Genomic DNA, 21,288 nt, shown 5'->3' with positions numbered 1-21,288 from the left:
TTCTAGACACATAATCATATGCTTTGGGGATTATGCAATGGGATATTAGTTGACTATTCGTATGCTTTAATGGACTGTCATGAATGGGTGGTATGCTGGGGTGGACAAGGATTGGAGGGAGGTTGCAGAAGGGAAGTCCAGTGGGTTAAGCTCTCACATATATATAGTTATATAGATACATGGGTAGACAGATAAATAGATAGATATATAGATAGACAAACATGATGGATCTTATGTCAACAACATCTGTATCTACAACTCTCAGGGAAAGGCATTGTGGGAAAGAGTTGCTGCCACCATGGGCTATGCTCAGGATGATCACATATCCGGAACTTTCAGCTGAGAGCAGCAATCAATTCGCGCCAGCCAGGCAGTTTTATGACGGGGTGATGTTTAACAGATACCCTCTATTCCGGTATCCATAGATCTCTTAAGGCAGAAGAGACTATGAAGCAACTGGTGCTTTCGTTAGGACTGCTTTGATGTAAAATTCCCTCCTCTGTGGCGAAGGGGGGTGAGTTGGGGGGAACGATCTGGGTTGAACAGGAAAATAAGGTGCGGGCTGGGGTTTTAAAGTGGGGTTTCTCTTTGGAGTTATTCAGATTCAGCAAAAACGTGATCCAGTGTATTTCTACCTTCTTTACAATAAATTTTTGTTTTACAGTGCGCCCGTGCCATACGCAGGCGCACCATACGCAGCCTTGAGCATACGCGCTCAAGCCGCGGGGCGCGCGCGGGATGGAAGGGGCGGCGCGTCCCATTCAATTGAATGGGCGCGCGCGCCTGTTGCGCCCTGCACACAGCCATGCCGCCGCGCCGCCGCACACGAGCCCCATTGTTTCCAATGGGGCTCGAGCATAGGCGGAATTCGCCTTATGCGGAGGGATCCGGAACGGATCTCCCATGTAAGGCGAGGACGGACTGTACAATAGCTGTTGTGGATGATTGGTTCAGAATACCCAAGTCTCACATGAAACACATCCAAACCAACACAATTAAAAATAAAACTGAAACCAGGCTGGGGGTGGGGGTGGGTCCTCACATGCATTCTTCTGCTATTATAGTCTAGAGATGAAGCCTTTTTTCTGGAATAAATAGCACTGAAGAGCAGCTCAAAGATTAAGCCTTTAATTAAATAGGTTTATTGCCCACAGTTACACATGAGAACTCCTGTTTTTCAATAAATCCTTCAGTCCTAGTAAACTGCTGAGCTTTGAATGCCTCTTGAGTAATTAATACAGCTTTCCCTTTAACTTCTTAGTATGGGTTTTACTCAGACAGAGATAAACACCCTTACGCAATTTCATGTTTCCCGTGAACTCTGCTTTGTCCTGTTTTAAGTGCATTTATTGTCTGTCTGCCTAATTCCCCTAACAACAGACTAGAGTCATATTTGTCCTTTTGGGAGGCTGAGGGAAGAACTCTTATTTTCCTTTGAGCACAGAACAATTTTTATGGAAGAATCATCCTGATCTCGGCTGGAGTGAAGTGTGGCATCCTTACTGAGAGCCACCAAGCCAGAAGACAGACCAACTTCTTCCACATGGAAGGCAGAGAGAAATTAATTCCAGGGGTTTTAAAAGGCCCCAGAAGCCTTGTTTGCTATATTCTAGGTAAGCTCAAATCCAAACACAAGGATACTTTCATTCAAGTGGTGAGCTCCATGACGTCTTTAGGGGCAAGTCAGCCTCAGAACTGACATTGTGCATCAGGCGATGGTCCAGCCGGTCAGCTGTCAGATCCTTAAAAGCTAAGGCTAATCTAACAATGACAGAGTGACAGACTGAACCAGAAATTCATAAAATGGTCCAGAAATTCTGCAAAGGGAGCTGAACCTCTGGGCACACATGACAGGGGGCCCCAAGCCAATGGCTGAGATTAACAGAACGTCTGGAGAACTGTTTACCCAGTGATGTAACACAGATTAAGGACGTATAAAGTCAAACCAGGCATTTGCTTCAATGAGTCCCCAGCACAGGACACCAGCCATGCACATCTCATCCACAGAATCGCAACACGGGGGTCTTTCCTGCCTGAGAAACAAGCCCCAAGGACCCTTAAGGACGGCAGCACTGACCATTGCAGTGTCACGATGTGATCAGAGACTTCAGTCAAGCAGGAGAGGCCACATATTCACCCCCTTCACTATGTTTCTACGCCATGCATGCCCCCCACACAAGAGCATTTACTCCCCTCTCCTCATGGATTCTTCTTTGCAACCTTCCTGAGCCAGGAAAAACAACCCCTGCCCTTTCTCCTGGCAATGTCTCTGCTGTTCCTGAGCAACAGCATTTGTGGCTCTAAAGGCAAATTCTCTCCATTAAACTCAGCCACCTTTCTTCAGAATTTCCTAATGTTGTTACACTATCCTATCACATATGGGAATCATCTGGTCAAATAGAGAACGCTTCTAGCACTTCTCTTGTTTCTCTTCCCAGAGCACCACCTCTATACTTATACATGGCACTTTTCTAAATAGGTTGTCTTTTAAAATCTTCTGTACAGTAGCAGTTCAGAACATTTTCTGTGCTGCATAGCCTTCATGATCCAAGTCTTGCTTTTGTAGTTACAGACAAAAGAAGAACACGGATGATATCATCACAAAACAACAAGATGGACAAATCAACACTTTGGTTGGAAGTATTTCAGCAAAAACAAAACCCAGAAGCAGAAATTGCAAAAGAAGGGCTGAAAGCCTCCATTTGTGCAAGTTACCAGCCCAAAGGCCAAACTGAACATGAATCTCCACCAAAGTACGGATGCTACTTTTCTGTTTAATTCCATTCCCATCTTAGCCATTCTGGGATATTTTTCTATCTTGGTTCTCACTTTCAAGGACAGAATTCGAAGGTCAGCAACACCAAAACCAAGGGAGTCCATGAAAAAATTGACAAGTTCAGGCTCTGAAGAAATCTTGCCAAGAAAATCCTGTGATAGGCTCACATTAGGGTCGCAATAAATCGGAAACATCTTGAAGGCACTCAACAGATGCACATGATAAGTAAGATGCACTGGTTCCAATTCAAATAGTATTATTCCGGACAGTTAAAACAAAGTCCTTCTTCATACTTGTTAAACTGCAGGCTCCTGGCACAAGATGAACCATTGGCTCCCTACCTGGATGGTTTTAAAAGGGGGCCAGACTGTGCCAGATCTAAAGACAAATGTCAGTACATTTTCACCCGACAGTGCAAGAAAGTCACGTTAACTTTCTGCAGAACAACAGGGCCAAGGGCAAGCGTCTTGGCTGGGCTGCCTTTCTTCCCTGCCACTGCCACATACATCCCACACATAAGTCTAGGGAGAAACAGGAAAGTGTCTTACACAAACCAAGCCCTACAAGGAATGGTCAATGGTCAAAAGGACTGGGGGGGGAGGGAAGGACTGGGAATGTGTAGCACAAAGAAGAAAATATTAAGTGTGATTACAAATGTCTAAAAGGCTGGCCACAGAAGACAGAGGAGACATGTGTTCTGCTGCTCCAGAGGCAGGACTCGCACCTGTGGATGGAACCAGTCAAGGACACCTAACAGGAGAAGGGCAAGTTCTTCAAGGGGGAAGAGACTTATTGTCCAAGAGGTGGAGATTCAGGTTCAGGTTCAGTTCTTGCATCTTGCCGAAAGAGAGAGAGAGAGAGAGAGAGAGAGGTTGAACAAGATGGCCCCCAAGGTTGCTCCCATGTCTGTGACGCTGAGTAAACTGACTCGGATTTTCAGAGCCTGCAATGACTTGATCTAGTATCCAAAACTCCCTTGAAAGAGTAAAGCTCCACTTAAATACTGATAAAGAGATAAATTAATAATTTTTACATAAGACAATTTTTGCATAATTTTAGGGGTTAAGAATGAACATCCTAGTCATTTCCATGGCATGACAACTACCATTTTTACCCTAGATTTCAATTAATTTCAACAGTTATGAAGTCTTATCAAGGGATTAAATTGAAAAATGTAATATATCACAAGTCCCAGCTGCACTTTGCAAATCAAGCCTTCAATGTACCTAAGTATTGAGTATAAAGGAAAATATGTCATTATAGAGAGAGACTGCCAATTTCTTGGCAGCTTTTAGACACGTCTGGCAAGGAAGCTGGTGAAGGGCTTCTCCTCTTTCCCCTTTCACTCAGTGCTTCCTGGCTGTTCTAGTTCATGCCAGGCTCTTTCCAATGGAGCACAACCGGAAATAAAAAAGCAGGCATCTTAAAAACACGAGAGAGGAAGCAAAATGGTGGATGACTCTTTAAAAGATTTCCTTTTGAATAAAGAGCAGTGAAAGTACTAACAGCTAGTATAAGACACCCCCCTCCAAAAAAAATAAAATAACAACAATTAGATTGAGAAGGAGGAAATGAATTTTTCAAAGCTGGCTCAAAAATTAGGCATGTGTTACAATAAAACCATGCCTGGTTATGCAAGTCATTAAAAGAAAACTGAGCAAAATTACTCATTCTCTTGTTTCTTCTGCCAAGGACATTTTCAAGGAAATTTAATTATTTTTTAAGAAGCTAAAATGAGTTATACTGGTACATTCAGAAGATGTTGCTAAATCTTAATGAACTTCTTCTGGTCAAAGTATTTCCTCTGAAAGGCAAAGCTCTTTCGTTCATCAGTGCTGCTTCCTTCAGTCATTTCATGATCCCTAATTCCATCAAGACAAAAGATGGCCAGCTGCAATTCCTCCAAATCCAGGCCAGAGGTACCCACCTGGGACCCCTTGATCCCCTAGCCCAGGGCAAAGACCAAATGCCTCCCTCTCCAATAGGCATTTTTTCACTCAGCAGGACCGGAAAGAGCCCTGGATGGCAGAAAGGACCGAGAGGATGCCTTCCTGGCTCACAGGCAGCCATGTCTCAAGCAGCCTCAAGTTCCTTCAACATGATGTTGGTTACCACCAGCACTGGCAAGGTTTCTTCGCTGAGTCCGCCTGAGCACGGTTTCTGTGCCATTTCTGAAGACAATCCAAACCTGCATCTACCAATGGCCCCCTTCCTTCTTCCTCAGTAGGGATGGCCAAGGTCCATCATTTCAGACTCCAGTGAGGAGCCAAGATATCATCCCAGTACCTTTCACAGCAGCATTCACACTGGATCTGGGGAGGGGGTTTGCAATGGAGCCCTCCTCTTAAATAGCCCACAGACCCCCTTCCACTGCACAGCTTAACATCCAAACATGTCCATTTTTCAAAACTACAACTGGACTTCCATTTTGGGGTTTTTTTTTTTTTTGGGGGGGTGGGGGACATGCTGGAAGACTCCTTGAAGTGGCACAGGGTCATGATACTGGCTTCCAGAAACACCAAGATTGCCCATCTGTTTTCCATCAGCCACTGCCATTCCCAGGCATACATAATTCTTTTATTCCACTAAGTCATGTGGAATAAAACACAGACAACAAAGGCATTTTACCAAAGTTACATGAAACCAAAATTCAGCAGAACTGAAGATTTGAGCCTCGGACTGGGAAGACTCGGTTTGCAGGATACACAACCAGATGCCCAAGAGAGTGTCTGAGAATGGCCTTTGGCTTTTTGTGGACCACACATCTGCAAGGAAAGTTTCCACTGCATCCATTTTGCTTCCAGCACACCTCAACAGCCTTTCTCCACACGGCCAGGACAACGGACAAAGAAATGCAACCAGGCAGCCAGGAGAAATGGCTCTTCATGGCGAGGAGGAAAGAGGAGGAAGAAGAAACACACAGGCACACACCCTTCAGCAGATTAGGAACAGCCCCGCTTCTAACGTAAGCCTGGTGAGGGTGTCACAAGCTCCTGGTCTCACTACTCCACACTCATCCCAATCCAAAGTGAAACCTGTTTTTAAAGCCTCAGCACACACTGGGGCATTATACCTTTTGTCACTTAATCAAGATACTCCACTTAAACACTAGAAAAAGCTTATTTACTGTGAGAGCTGTTTGACTGGGGATTGCGATGCCTTGGAGGGCAAAGGACTTCCCTCCCTTGGAGCTTTTCCACCTTTCCCAGATTAGCTGTCTGTCCCTGCAGTGCAGGCTGGGGGCTGTGGTCCCTTGCAAATTCATGAATTGAGGTATATTTGTAACATACCTCCTTCAGCAATCAAGTTGCTCAGTTTTTTTGAGTGGGGTGGAGGCAAAATCCTGCCAACCTTCTGAAATGCCCACCTGTATGTAGAGCTGCTTTATCAGAGAAAAATGTTTTCAGAAAGGAGAGTAACCTTTGAAATCATTTCATAAACACACTCCTTGACAAATTCCTGTGTGGGGCGAGGGGAGAGACTGGCTTTACAGTGGGCCCTTGTTTTCCACTGGAGTTCGGTTCCAGGATCCCCCGTGGATGCTCAGGTCCCATTAAATATAAGCAAAAAAATGGTGTCCCTTATATAAAATGGAAAATCAAGGTTTGCTATTTGGAATTTATACTTTTTGGAACATTTTCAAGCCGTGGATGCTTGAATTCATGGATGAAAAATGCATGGATAAGAAGGGCTGACTGTATTTTCTTGTACAGAGATCTCAGCGTTTCAAACACTTTTGATTTAGAATGCTTTGTATTCATTTTGGAGCAAGTGTGTTTTTTCACTCTTTTGGGAAAGGGGGAGAAGCTGAAACTACGCGAGGCAACTTTCCCACTGCTCTACAAACTCCAGCCATGCTGAAACCCCCTTCCTCCGGAAACATCGCGGAGTTTGAGCAGAGCCTGACCCACAGGCCAACTGCTCCTTTCCAGGCCCCTTTGCCAGCATCTGTTCCTGGGGGCTGGGGGCGTTTTATAACCCCCCTCCCCGCTCCATCCCAGAACTGGTGAGACCAGGTCCTTCTCCCTGGACTGCTTTTCCCTTCCCATCTTAGCCACTCTTTCAAGCAATTTCAATTTCCCAATTATTAGACATCTGGAAAAGCCATACACGCAAGTGTCAATGCTCTCAGCACAGCCTTCTGGCTTGGTCATAGTAACTTGATTTTACAACATGTCTGTGTCAATATTTAAGGTTCCCCGACCACCTTTCGCTCTTTTCCCTTCCCAACAGCATCTCTTCCAACTGGAAATTCCCAATAGGAATGATTTCTCTTCCACAATCACTGGCACTGACTGATCTTCTTGGTAACTATTACTAGCGGATAACCCCAAGTCTTCAAGCTTCAGCTCTCCTGGAAAACAAAGAAGCCAAAGCCTTGAGAAAAAGAGGAAAGGGATCCTTACCAGTGAGGCTTGCCGACCGGCCGCTGCAAGGCTGGCTGCTCCATAGTTGGAACCCAAACTGCTAATGGGCCCATTATGGGATGGTCCCAGTAGGCTTTGGAGGTCACCGTGGGCGGCAGCCAGGCTGGTGGAGGGTCCAACCGCATGGTTCCTCAGCACATTGATGGCATCGTCCAGCCTGTCCAAGCGATCCTCCATCCGTGACTGCTGTTGGGATGGAGGAGCAGCACTGAGGTCACTGATGGCACACCGGTGCAGCTACAGCCCTTGCCCTGCCCTACTTTCTACGGGGGGCAGCCAATGAATGGCCCTAGTAGAAGGGGTCCAAAGGCAGCCAGCAGCACTAGGGATAAACGGGGCTGTATGGGAGACTGCAGGATTGCCTCTCTTTCAAAAACAAATGGCTGCTTCTCAAAACCAGGCTACACATAAGCTTAATGCAGTTTAGTATTTTGGGGTCCAGCTTTGGAAAAGAAAAATCAGGAAAAATAAGAGCCCATCTTGGATTAAATAAGAAAGAACTGATGCACAAGTGAAAGATGGTGGCTTCCCAATCAACAAATGATTGCAAAACTGGAAAGCCAACATGGAGGAATCAGTATATACAACAAACCATGTGCAAACCTCATCCCAACCTTCCCCCACTAAGCCTCATGGAGCACCCCTAAAGCTGAGGGCTGCAGTCCCTTTGGGATCATCTCTTGGGGCCTTGCATGGCAACCCTGGACAGGGATAGGGCAAATCGGACACACAGCCTAGACCTCTCAAGGGAAAGTGTCCTGCTCTTCTTCTTACTGACCCTCCTGGTCTCTTCTCTCTTGCTCTTGCTCACTTGGTCACTCTTTGCCCCTTGGGCCTCTTGGTCCAGGGGCTGCAGTAAAGGGACTGATGTTCACTTGCAAAGGCTTTTGCCATTAGGCCTCTCCTTAGCCCCAAAGCACATCTGGAACCAAGCCTGCCCCCAAAGACCCCCCTCTGAATAAATTAGCATGCCAGATCTAAGCTGGGAACCTCTTCTGCCTGCACTTCCTTGCTTGGCTTCTATTCTTTTCTCAAAGACCTCAGAGCTCTTTGTTTTACAGTCCCCACCATTTTGCTGGGCAGGGAAGGCCGAGGGAGCTCTGGGGCTGAACAGGAGGCTGGAAGAGGTTTCTCTTATCTAATGCCAGCAGACGCTAGTCCCTGCACTCACAAGAGTCTGGCTCCCCTCGTTTAGGTTGGTTTTTCCTTTAAACAAGGATGGAAATATTATTTCAGCCAAGGAAGGTTTCTTCATATTGTCATGGCAAAATGACTGAAGGAAGGGATGTGTCATCTATGCTAAACTAAGGCATACTATAAAGTGTGTCCTGCTATTTTAAAGAAGGAATCTGTAAGTAAACTGGGAAAATAAAAAGGCACCATCTAAAGAGAAATAGTACCTCACAGACATCCTTTAAGAATGACATAGCATCTTGCAAATGCTCGTGAAGTTGCTGCTCAACTCGGTTTTTCTGGCAAAGTCAAGACAGAACAGGAAGCAAAGCACAGGTTAAGTAATTATAAAGAGGTGAGGTAAACAGCTGGTGCGTGTGTCAGCCTCAACGGTTGGTTAGTCAAGTTAATCCAACAAAGATGTAATCCTATAGAAGGAGAGGATAAAATGCTGAATGCTGAAGGAACGCGTGCAAATCTAGTTGCACAAACCATTTGTGATCATTAGCAAAGTGTGTGGCAATGACTGAATTCTCCCACTTTACTTATTAGCTCCTCAAGAAAGAGGTTATTTTGGAGAATCTTTAAATTCTTCTTGTGATTCTTGTTTGGTGGACTCATCTATGACCTCATCAATCACTATCCATGTACAAGATTTACAAAACCTTGTTTTGGACACCATGGATTCCTTTCCCCTCGCTATTTCCTAATACTGAACTGCCAACTGTACTTGTACCTTTTCAGGTTTCTGGCGAAGGCTGTGTGCCATTTGCAGGCAGAGCACAACGCATCCTTGGGATCAGACTAAAAGACCAAAGGCCTTGTCCAAGAAGCTGCTACAGCTCACAACTGGGGAAACAACCACAGCTCTCTCCTGCTGTCACGCACCAGCAACTGGTCCCCAGGAGTGCATTGCTTCTGAATGCGCAGGGAGCACCCAGCCATCCTGACAGACAGCCAGAATCAGAGAAACCCCCTTTTAAAGCTGCCTGAACTGGGGCTGCCATCACACCCCCAAGGACTCCACTGAGTTCTAGTACTGAGAAGCGGGGACTGTCCCCTTTTCCACTTTCTCCATGCCTTGCATAACTGGATGTGCCTCTGCCATGTTCCCCTTTTGTTGTTGCTGGGATGTGCCTCACAGGTCCACCCTGACTTATGGCAGCCCTCTCCTAGGGTTTCCTTGGCAAGATTTGTTCAGAGGAGACTGGCCTTCCTTTGAGACTTGTCCAAGGTCACCCAGTGGCTTTCTGTGGCAGAGTAGGGACTCGAACCCTGGCCTTCCAGAGTCCTAGTCCAACACTCAAACCACTAAATCTCCAATACGTCAACTCTACCTTAGGGTTTACCAGATTTATTTAGAGGAGGTTTGCCACTGCTTTCCTCTAAGGCTGAAAGAGAGTGGGACTTCCCCAGGATCACTCATTGGGTTTCTATGGCTGAGTGGGGATTTGAGCCCTGGTCTCCCAGAGTCCTAGTCCAACATTCAAGTAGTTTTCCCATGCTGGCTGACTGTGTCCCTTTCTCCAGAGGGGAAGCTTCTCCAGCCACCTAACTGCTTTCTTTGGCTGTTTCACACCTTCCGGGGTCTGTAGGCACGGCAGGAGCACAAGAGTTTCTCATGGTTGGAAGTGAAGGCAAAAACAAAGGCAGCTTTGACTCCAGCCTCTTTGAACCCATTTCCACATCCAATTATCAGTTTCCCAATACTCCAAATGTCTAATTCTCTTCATTCTTTTTCATCAGGTCCAACCCCTTGCTCAATGCAGGATTGAGCAGGGAGAGAAACATATGAGACAGGCTTATTTAAATACATTTTTTAAAAATTATGAGGATGTCATGAGAGTATTGCAGCCAAAAGCCAAGGCCAAAGTGAAAAGAAAACAACAAAATATGTGAAATATTTTACCCTAACTCTTTTCTCAGATGGATCAGGTGGTGCATTACAAAAAGGTAGCAGAATTTAAAACAGAACTACTATCACACACCAGCTGTCTTAGTATTTTCTTTAGTACAGAAGCTTGATGCCCGCGGAACAGATGGCGAAAGACCCACCCTGTGTGTTTGGTATTGTTCATTTGAAGACAGCCATTTGTTAGCAAAGAATCCATTTGCAATGCTATCCTACCCTTCTCTTTAGGGACTGGGACCGTAGGATTAATTATCCTCAACTAAAATGCCATCCCTTGGCAACCAAGCCAAGGCCGGTGTTAAGTGATTCTTACCAAGGAGTGCAGGGAATTTTCATAATTTGGAGACGAAGGGGCTTGTCCTCCAGTCCTTGACCACTGACTGGCACCTGTCAAAACCAACACTGTTAAAACACAGATGCACCAAGGAGAAACAGAATACAAAAAGGCGGCTCTTTCAGAGCAGAGAAACGTCAGTATAATTTGTAACACAAGAAGTCTTGGCTGCCAGGACTAAACAGGCTGTTTCTTATCCCTTTGACAAATTTATATTGGAACGCTAGGATTTTCAGAGTATGTGAGATTTGCCAGGAGATCTTGCATGTCAGACAGAAAATTCTTTCTTTCATTTTGAAAAGGCCTATATCAGTCTCAGAAAAAAATTTCAATAAGCTAATATAATTTTGTTTTAATCTTTGAATCTAACTATGTTTCACTTGTATTTTTCCTCAGTCTTTTAGCAAGCTGCCTTACATGCTTTTGGGAAAATTGGTTGTTGTTGTTCTTGTTGTTGTGTGCCTTCAAGTTGTTTCCAACCTATGGTGACCTTATCACAGAGTTTTCTTGGCAAGATTTGTTCAGAAGGGGTTTGCCACTGCCTTCCACTGAGGCTGAGAGAGAGTGGCTCACCAAAGGTCATTCAACGGGTGTCCATGGCTGAGCAGAGGGAGTTAGAACTCTAGTCTCCAGAGTTGTAGCCCAACGCTCAAACCACTACACCATGCTAGTGCAGGATTCCAATCTAATAAATAAGTATCCCCCCTGACAAAACCTTCTCCCTCTCACTCCCCCTGAAAGCACGGTCCTTGCACAAACAACTGAAGAAGTCCAGGTGACTCTATTCCAAGCCGTCCGTACTACGGAGAGACTGGCCACAGGCTGGACTCAGCCCAGGCTCCTACAGAAACAGACGCCCGTGATCTTGCACATACCAGAAGATGAGGTCCAGGGGCTGTTGGAAAGGATTCTGTGCAATGTATTGTACAAACTGTATGCTTTAAGAGCTACGTCATCCAGCCATTAACTCTTAACTCCTTGTTAAATAACCAATTGAAGTGAACGGAGCTTTTATAAGCCCTCTGTGTGTTTGTGTGTGGAACAGCTGTGCCACGCTGACTCAACAGCTGAGGCCCAAAGAGTGGGTCCACGGAGGAGGCGACAGCTGCCCAGGGAGGGTGTCCTCTGCAGAGAGCCCCTGGCCCAGCCCTCCAAGCAACCCACAAGCAAATCCCCTGCAGAGCATCACAAGCTAATAAAGGTAAGTGGGCTGCTGCTCTGGCAGAGGCTCTTCTCTTTCCAAAAGATGTTACTAAGAAATACAAACAATATGCCAAATGCAGACCACTTTTTCCAATGGGAAACTCAGGCTCTGTGGTTTCTGCTTTTTAAATAACGAAAACGATTCCACTGTCTTCGGTGCTGACTTAACACAAGATTTTCTTTAAATGCCTTTAATTATGACATGTTTTAAGGAGTTACTATGCTTTAAAGCTGTTCTAAGTTTTTCAGTTAAAAGCTCCTAAACCAGTGAGGCTGTTGCAGATCCTAGGGACTTTTCTGAGAGTTTTATAAAACTTCTCTCTCTCTCTCCTTTTTAAAGCAAAGGTGAATCGTGCTATGTCCTCTGCACCCTCAACAATACTGGGTTAGGTGTCAACTCCCCCAGCACTGAATGTACCAACCCTTCAGGTTGAAGTAGGCACTCCTTGGCAGATGGCATTCTCTGTATGCATTTTTTAAAAAAACTGAAATGGGGCAACAAATCAGATTGTCTGTAGAGAACTTCAGATTACTGTACTTTAGTTCCTTTACACTAGAAACCCAGAAAGCATGTTTATTTATTTTATATCCTGCTTTCTCCTGGCATGGGATTCAAATAACTTTAAAAAAAACACTCTCACAGTACAAAATAAACAAGCTTCCATTTTTGGAAGAAAAAAAAACAAGTTAAAAGTAGTTTTAACTTCTGAAGAAACTCCAAAGAAGTAAAATCTGCAATAAGAAAAATCCCGTATTTCCCTCCATGGATTTTGCGGTCATAATGTAGACAGCAGAAACAGGTACATTTTAAGTAATGTGGGCTAAGCACACCTGTTAGGGAGTAATCCCCATTGGATTCTTTGGGGTTGCTTTTGAGGAAGGACTGGGAGTTTTCCTTTTGGTGTGTGTGGCAGTATCATTCTGCTGCTGAGATGCAGCTGACCATTTTAGCATCCTAAGGGGGAAGAATTCAAGTGTCCTCAATGAAAAGGAATGGGAATCCTACCTGTGAGTGGTGATGGTGATCCAACAGGAGTTGAGGGATTCGATGGAAAACTGCTGCTGGTGTGGTCAGGAGAATAAATCTAATGGGCAAAGAAAAACACAAATCTCAGTATAGTTGTTTGTACTCGCTGCTCTACGCTAGAAAACTATTCACACTAAAGAAGATCCTCGTTGTTTCTCAACACATAGAAAGGAGATAAAATGGCCAGCAAGCTTCAATCTGGCAATTTCTACATTTTTGTTGATATACTGCTCCCTATACACACACATCTTGTAATTTGCCAGAGATATACTACTGTGATGGTTAAACAATCATGTTCCCAAATATGGACAAAAAAAAACTAAAAAAGGAACCATCATCTACAGTTGAATGGCTACTTCAGAGAGCATTTCAGAACTGTCATATTGTCTGCTTTTCTCCTTCCTATTTACACACTGTGAAACTCTCTCCTGGCAAATATCTCAATTAGCATTGTGCAGAAAGACCTTTTCCTAGATAGAAAAACAAACCACATGTGTATATTGCCACACGTGAGAAATAAAGAAAAACAAACTCAAATATGTCTTGATGACTGGAGCAGAAATTCAATGGTTCAGGTGAAATGCAAACTCATGATTTCATGCTGCAAGAATGTGCCAGCCTCTCTCTGTGGGTGTCTATGAACTCTCCTCTCTTCCTCCAGAGCAGCTGCAAGAGAGCGAGAGGGACAGAGGAGGAGAACATCTGCTTTAATGAAAACAGGCCAGCTTTATAAACTAGGAAGGAAAGATAGTTTGTTTCCAGATTAATCACTGTTTGCTCAATTCTGGATAGCACAGCAAACGGCAGCTGATCAAAACCAGAAGCAACAGCTTTCAAAAGTCTCCTTGTAGCTACAGAGGAGGAACATGGCAGCTCAAGGAGAAGAAAAGCTGAAAGTATGGCTAGCAATACAGTTCACTTTTTAGTGATTTTGAGGCTCCAAGTTAGAAATATCTGTATTAATCCCAGTGGAAATGTTTTAGTCCCCAACCAACTAGCTCCTCTTTTGAAAAACATATGACATTTTAATGCTGGTGGGAACATCAGAAGATACAACGCCTCCATCTCTATTCAGTACTTGGGAGTTCATCTTGTCAGCCAGCAATTCATCTCTGCCAGCAAAAAGAAAAAGCAGCACCACAGAGGAGGATTATGTTGTGCCGCTCCCATTCATGAAGACGGAGTTGACCCAGGGGATGGAGAACAACAGGGCCTCTGGGTCACTTTATGTGGCATCTCATACGACTCAATCTGGAGAAGGCAAGCCCATTGGGGGCAGCAGAATCCTTTCAGAGTGCACCCCGTTGCTTCTAAAAGGGAAAGTCTTCCTGGAGAGAAATGCATTTTCCATGCCTTGGGTGCTGAGGAGCCACGAGGAAGAATCCTTCTGACAAAGTGCCACTAATGGGAGCCCTGGGCCACGGGCATTCAACGCAGCGGAGAGCCATTCTGCCACCTGGGCCCCAATGGAAGGGGCCCCACGCAAAGGCCCTCCAGAGCACATTGCCAGCAGCGTTGTTGTCATGCTAATGGTGCCCCTGGGCCAGAAAAGCCAGTGAGGAATGCCTTGGGGAGTCAGCCTGCCAGCCCTTCCCTGGCCTTTGTTCGGGGGCCCTGAGCAAGTGGCACAAAGGCTTTGGAGGCAGGAGGCAAAACAGAGGTCCTGACAAAGAGATCTGATATAATCAACAAAGTTAAACAGCCCTCGCCTTTGATCTCCTTTAAATTAAAGACCAAGTGTTTTGATTTGGCATTAAGCACTGAAATAAACCAGATGTTTCTCCCGCCACGTAACCCTCCTCTGTGGGCACAATCTTAAGGGTTATTGTTTGGCAAATGTTCAGGGAAGCCCATTAGAAATGGCACAAATACCCAGATTTTCTTTGCTTTCTATCTACACTGGTTCATTATCCAAACCAACGCATAATCTATTGGGCTTTGGGAACTTTGTGTAAATACTTTCATGTACAATTCTCTTTCTTGCCTACTCTGAGATTAAGACCACAATTATCCAGGCTTAAGCCTAAAATAAAAGAACCTTTGCAAACGTATTATCTGGCCTTACATGTTTAATCACACAGTGTTCTGTATGGTCTTTAATACTTAAACCGAAGAAGAAATGTTGTATCTTCTGATGTTTCACACATGAAAGGCTTTCTCTAAAAAAGCAAAACAAAGGTACACCAGCAGAATTCTGCTACTAATAATAGTTAAAAGCTGCGCGCAAGGGGAGGGGGCATGGAGGAGGAAGGACTGGGATGATTTCAAACACAAAAGAGCTCCCTACAGGTGTCCTTTCACATGGCCGCTTCCTCCTTGACAGCCCAAATGCCCTCAAGGCAGCAGATCCTGGAAACTAAGGAGGCTCAGCCCTGGTTAGCCCTTGGATGGGAGACCAGGTGCTGCTCTCAGAAGGAAGAACTGGCAAAACCACCTCTGAGGATCTTTAGAAGCACAGATTCACAGAATCCCTTGCCTACGGGGAAAACCGCTATGAAATTGATGGGGTTGACCTAAGTGAGAGAAGACTTGGAGGCACATGCTCAGCCTTCCTTCCTTCCTGAGCAGCAGTGGAAAGTGCTTTTGGCACTCCCTGTTTGGGGCCAATGGAGAATATGGATGACAGGCCCAGGCCTCTCTTCCCAGAGCAAGAGCCGGCAGAGCAGACTGAGACGGGACAGAATTGATGGATTGAAGGAGCCGCTTGCTCCCACCAGTGGGCCTGGATTGCTAGGACAACCAGACCACCCCCCCCCCACTCCACATGCATTGGATCCGGCATCAAAACAGAACAAATCTACAACCCCTCCCTGCCTCCTCCCCCCCAAAAAATCAACCCTGTTTGACTCTCTCAGCTAACTGTGTTACTCCCACAAGCCCTTCTGAAAAAGCAGGGGCTCCCTTCCTGGGTCTCTCTCTTCAACTGGGGTGACAGCCCCCCCCCCCCAATCTTTCCATGGTTTCACCCCATGGAGTCCTGGGACTTGCAGTTTACAGAAGAATATTTTGAATTCTCAACCAGGTTGGTGCAATTCCTCTTCACAGTCCAAACCCTAGGATTCCACAGGATGCACCCAGGCAGTTAAAGTGGCATCGTAGTGCTATAAGTGTGCAGTATGAACAGAGCCAAGACCCTGCCTACAGCCCCAATGGTTCCCTTGACTGCTTCTGGCTGTATTACTTACAGATGCCAGGGCCTTTCCAAGGGCATCCCCAGTCTGAGAGCTTCCGGCAGTGCCTCTGTTGACTGCAAAGGAAAGGCAACACAATGGTGATTTAATGGCAGAGGAGTGCTATACGCCACTATTTAATAATGATGCTCTTCCAGAGGGATTACAACTAAAAACAGAGACCTGGAGGCAGACTTCAATGGGAAACTGGGATTTGCATGTGAATTGATGAGTGGGACAGCCACCACTTTGGGGAAAGCATCTTCTGTAACTCCCAGGCAGGACCAGCATCCACAGCCACCAAAAGGAGATTATTATTATTATTATTATTAACCTTTATTTATAAAGCGCTGTAAATTTACACAGCGCTGTATATACAATCTTTTAATTAGACAGTTCCCTGCCCTCAGGCTTACAATCTAAAAAGACATGACACAAAAGGAGAAGGGAATGGTGGAGGGGAAGGGGATGAGGGCCAGCAGTTCTTCTCTACCTCCGAGGCCTGGACTAAGGCAGATGGACTGGAGGGAGGGCTTGGCTTCTTAATGGATGGGTAAACTTCTTCCAGGGAGGCCTGTTGGAGTTAGCTTGCCTCTCTAGTAGGATAATACATATAAAATACATAGCGATACAGGAAATGATTCAATAAAACAGGCAACAAAAGAACATCAAATAGCAAGTGACAGTTATGCAATGTCTGGGAATGCTTCTCTGAACAGGATGGTCTTCAATTCCGTTTTGAAGCTGGTTAAAGAAGTGATGGCTCTTGTTCGTGGGGGAAGGAGGTTCCAGGAGTGAGGGGCAGCGAGTGAAAAGGGGCGAATCCAAGATGGGGCAGAGGAAATCCTGGGCTGGAACAGCAGACCTTGACTACCAGAACGGAGGGCTCTAGTGGGAAGGTGAGGAGAAATGAGGTCTGATAAGTAAGGAGGGGCCAGCCCATGGAGGGCTGTAAACGTCGACAGCAGGAGCTTGTACTGAATGCAGAAAGGGAGTGGGAGCCAGTGAAGGGATGCCAACACAGGAGAAATGTGGTCAGAGCGGTGGGCGGATGTGATAATGCGTGCAGCTGAATGCTGGACAGAGATTAAAGGACGGAGGTGAGAAAGAGGAAGCCCAATCAGGACGACATTACAGTAATCATGTTGTGAGACCACTAGGGCATGGACCAGGATCTTGGCAGTAGATATGGTCAGATTTTGGCAATATTGTATAAGAAGAATCTACAAGCCTTGGCTGCATCCCTTGAACACCCAGGCAGTGCTAGAAAGACCCCCCAATCTATACTCAGTGACACCACCAAACATGCACCTATTTCAGAGTATGTAGACATGGAAAGGACATCAAGGACCATCTCATGCTACCTCCTGCCGCTGGAGGAGCGACTGCATCCCTGAGAGATGGCCACTTAATCTTTGCTGCCCTTTCTGCCCTGTCCTACAGTGCTCCTGTGGACCTAAATAAGAAAGCACAGAGACCAGCTTCTGCTCCACTCCAGCACAGCTCTTCTTATGCTCTTTTTCCCAAAGAGGCAAATGAGTTTCAAGACTATTGCAGATTCCAAGACTAGCCATACTTTCACATGTCAATTTAAGACCTCAGAAATTGTACCCAGTATGCTGCCGTTATCCGATCCATTGACGGGTGGCGTGTGCGAGGCTGCAGCGTATGATGAACTACTGGTGCTGCCCCGGTGAAAGCTGGACATTGGAGGAAGACTGGTATTTATATCTGTTGGTGAGACGGAATGCGGGGGATAGCTCTAGGAAGAAGCAGAATCTGGAATTACAACTGGAGGAAGATGACAGGTGAGTCGCTAGACAGGTCTACAAAATACAGCATGAATCCAGGACAAGACAAGTAGAGGGCTCTTTGCCATCTCTTTTGGATGTCTCTGCAGGAGTGTCCAGTGTTATCCGTCCACTGACTCTCTCATTGGACTTAGACTCCAGATCAGGATGGAAACACTGAACAGCACCAGCCCCAATAAATAAATATAACATAGTCTGGGGACCCTCACTCTTTATATTGCTCTTCTTCTAAAGGAACACGAAGTAGATCCTCACCCAAAACTTCCTGCTTTTCTAAAACCTGAATTACAGGTTTACAGGCTTAATAAATAAAACTTTCTACTAAGAAAGGAAAGATCATCTTAAACTGTTTCTTCTGTAGCCGTTCTGTTTTACAGTAACATACAAGAACGAATGAGTGTTTAAAAGAAAAATGAATTAAGTCTCCCCTTGACTCCTGAGGCAGAGTAATGTTCATTCACATCAATAAAACCTGGCTATCACAGATCAGTCAGCTGGACATTTCATGGATTAAACTACCAAATGAGCTGACCTAAAAGAGTGAAACAAAGATGATTATAAACATTCCATATCCTCACTTGTACCATGATCCAGAAACATCAGTCTTTAAAGGACGCTGGAGTTTCACAACTAGGTTTCAACTGACCACAGTGGAACATCTGTTGTGTTGTGTTGGTCTTACCAGGCGCTCGTGTGTGTGTCGGCTGCCAAAACTGCTGGAGTGTGTTATGTGAGAGGAGGCACTTTCCAGCATTCCTCCATAGCCAGGCTGGCTTATTCCATTGGAAGGGCTCCAAAGGTCAGAAGCACTGTGGGTCCCGTCTTGGGTTTTTCCAATGAAAAGGAAAGGGAAAAGGAAAGGCACTTAGGCAGAGCTGACTTCTCACTTGCAATAAAATAATACATGCTTTACCAAATATTGCCATTTCACATCATTGCTTAGGCTGTATACTTTTTATAAACTTCCCACTGTTTTGTGACTCCCTCAACATGTTGCTTGTTTTCCTTTTTCCTTTTTAACGTTCAACCCAACCACAGCTGAAGAGACATCAAGCAGCAAACAACAGCAAGGACCCTTCCCTGCCTGAGACTCTGGAGAACAATTGCTAGTCTGAGTAAAAAAGGTTGGGTCAGACAGACAAGCGGTCTCTTCTCATCTGAAGGAGATCACAGAATCATGGAATTGGAAGAGGCCCCAAAGGGCATCCAGTCCAGCCACATTCTGCCACGCAAGACAACACCATCAAAGCACCTCTTGTGACCGATGGCCATCCAGTCTCTCCTTACAAACAGCCTCAAAAGAAGGAGATTCCTCTACCCTCCAAGGCAGAAGAGTCTTCCACAGCTCAATGAAGTTCTTAATATTTAATTGGAATCTCTTTCCTGTAATTCATTGCTCTCTGTCCTAGCCTCTGGAGCAGCAGAAAACAACCTTGCTCCATCCTCAATTCCTCCAAATATTTAAACATGAGTATTATATCACACCTTAACCTTCTCTTCCGTAGGCCAAACATTCAACATTTTGATCAGCCTCCTAGGTTCATTGCTTTGCAACGGCTGCCACAAAGCAGGCAAGCAGTGGTAGGGATGGGGAATGTCTGTCACTAGAACAAGGTCTCCCTTTCTACTCAATGGAGCCAGCTGGGAATCAGAGAAGCAACTGTCCTCAATGCTATGTCTCACCCATCTGGAAACATGGGCTTAATGAGTTCCCCAATCCACCCATCTTGCTCGGCAAGTCATGGCCATGTTCCCTGAAAAGAAGGCATACTCTAAATGAGCACAAAACCCAGTGAGGCACCCTCCAAGTCCTGGCAAGAAAACAGGGAGGAAACAAAGGCCCTCGTGTTCTTGGGACACCAGGACACCCAACTATCCTGTTCCACTGGAAGCCCCTCTGCACTACCTCTCCCATTCTCCCCTTGGCTCTCCACAGGCAGACATGCCTACAACACTTGAAGAAGCAAGGGAGGCCACCATCCAGGACTAGTGCCCAGAAACAACACCTAAAGCAACCGCCATGATAGCAGTTGCAACTGCCTGGTGAGGGAAAAAAAACATTATCCCAAGAAATGACTCTATGCTAAAGGCAACAACTGTTGTGGACATTCTTCTCTTCCTATGATGGTTTTGAATGGAAAGACGTTCCGTTCCCTCCCACCTGCCACAGCATCATTTTATCTTTAAGGACTATGTATGCAATATGGCTTATTCCCAGGAGGACTGACACTGGGTCACTCATTTCCACATCCCACCAAGAGGCACTTTCAAGAAGTCCCCTGAAACCTGCCTGGTTCCTCTGATATGTAAGGAAGCAACTTTTTTAAACCTGGCCCCTGGGATTCTATCTAGACTCCATACTGGCACTTGGCTGGATTGGGCCGTCTGGGAGCCAACTAGGCCTCCTTGCACTTCCTTTGGCCATCTACTGGAGTGGCCAAGCATCCAGGGAGCTGCTCTCCAGAATGGAGGACAGGGAGCCCAGCCCTACTGCCTGTCAACTTGACTGGTTTCTCTTGCCTCTCCCACCCAAAGCCCACATTTCAGCTGGATGCTACAGCCTCAATCCGCTGGCATGAGGTAGTATACAGCTGAAATGGTGGCTAACAGCGTTGGGTCTGAACACGTATCTCTTTTCCTCCCACTCCTTAACTGCCGCTCAGCCACTGAACTACACTAACATAGCAGTAAGATCTCTGTTTCTCACACATATTTCTAGAAGCTGCAACCTACTGCAGCTGCTCAATGAGGAAGTATTTGTGGGATCAGCCACAAGAAGGTTTTCCCCCTTTTCTCTCGCAGTCCTGATATTCTGGAACCATGTTCCAGGAGAACCCTACCAGTTGCAGGAGGATGCTCTGTTGAGGCTGGTCCTGTTAATGGTGTTGTTTTCTTTTCTGAAAATCGGATTAACTAAATCTGCCATGGCTGCTTGTCATGGCCCTTTTTGTAATTGTTTATTTCACTGTGATATTGATTTTATAATAGCTATTTCCTACCTTGGGAATATTTTCTTGAGGGGCAAGTTAGGCATTTTCTGACTAAATTAACAAAGCCAATCTCATTTCTTAAGAACCTGGTGGGAAGGCAGGGAAGGGAAGGCTGTTGTTCCTCCATCTTCCTTGGCCATTCTGTAGGGGGAGAACGGAGTGGGCTGCCCTGGGTTAACTCTATGGGCACAATGCAGGCACCACCGCCACTGCCTTGTTGTGAGGGGAGAGTGCTGTGGGCAATGTTGCTATTGCAGGGAGTGGTTGTTATTCTGGCCATGCAGTTGACATGCAGCTGAGCTTCTCTGTTGTGGGCAGAGGATGCTGCCTTTGCCTGCACAGGTACAAGCCTCACCTGAGGGCAGCAGAGATGGGCCCCAGGCTGCTCTGAAGAACAAAGCAGGGGCTTCTTCCCAGCTGCAGGGTGGGATGAGGGCTAAAGCCCCGTGAGCAATTGCATGAGGT

At 45.8% G+C, this 21,288-nt stretch overlaps 1 protein-coding gene across 4 annotated transcripts in view; it reads right to left on the bottom strand.

The window, feature by feature from the left end:
• Positions 1 to 21,288, bottom strand: part of TCF12 (transcription factor 12) — a 116,854-nt gene that overhangs the window by 14,693 nt on the left and 80,873 nt on the right. For 2 of the 4 annotated variants that reach the window (XM_042471384.1, XM_042471383.1), the window contains 7 exons: positions 18,516 to 18,655; positions 17,634 to 17,784; positions 16,038 to 16,099; positions 12,832 to 12,910; positions 10,602 to 10,675; positions 8,604 to 8,675; positions 7,183 to 7,389 (listed from right to left, as the gene is read on the bottom strand). In XM_042471384.1, the coding sequence (XP_042327318.1) occupies positions 7,183 to 7,389; positions 8,604 to 8,675; positions 10,602 to 10,675; positions 12,832 to 12,910; positions 16,038 to 16,099; positions 17,634 to 17,784; positions 18,516 to 18,655 (785 nt within the window). The remainder of the gene's footprint in view (positions 1 to 7,182; positions 7,390 to 8,603; positions 8,676 to 10,601; positions 10,676 to 12,831; positions 12,911 to 16,037; positions 16,100 to 17,633; positions 17,785 to 18,515; positions 18,656 to 21,288) is intronic. The other 2 variants (XM_042471387.1, XM_042471388.1) reach the window with 1 other exon arrangement.

This window comes from Sceloporus undulatus, chromosome 6 (assembly GCF_019175285.1).
Source record: "Sceloporus undulatus isolate JIND9_A2432 ecotype Alabama chromosome 6, SceUnd_v1.1, whole genome shotgun sequence".
Lineage (NCBI taxonomy): Eukaryota > Metazoa > Chordata > Lepidosauria > Squamata > Phrynosomatidae > Sceloporus > Sceloporus undulatus.
The sequence above is the reverse complement of the archived record's forward strand: the minus strand, read 5'-3'. Positions and strand labels throughout refer to the sequence as shown.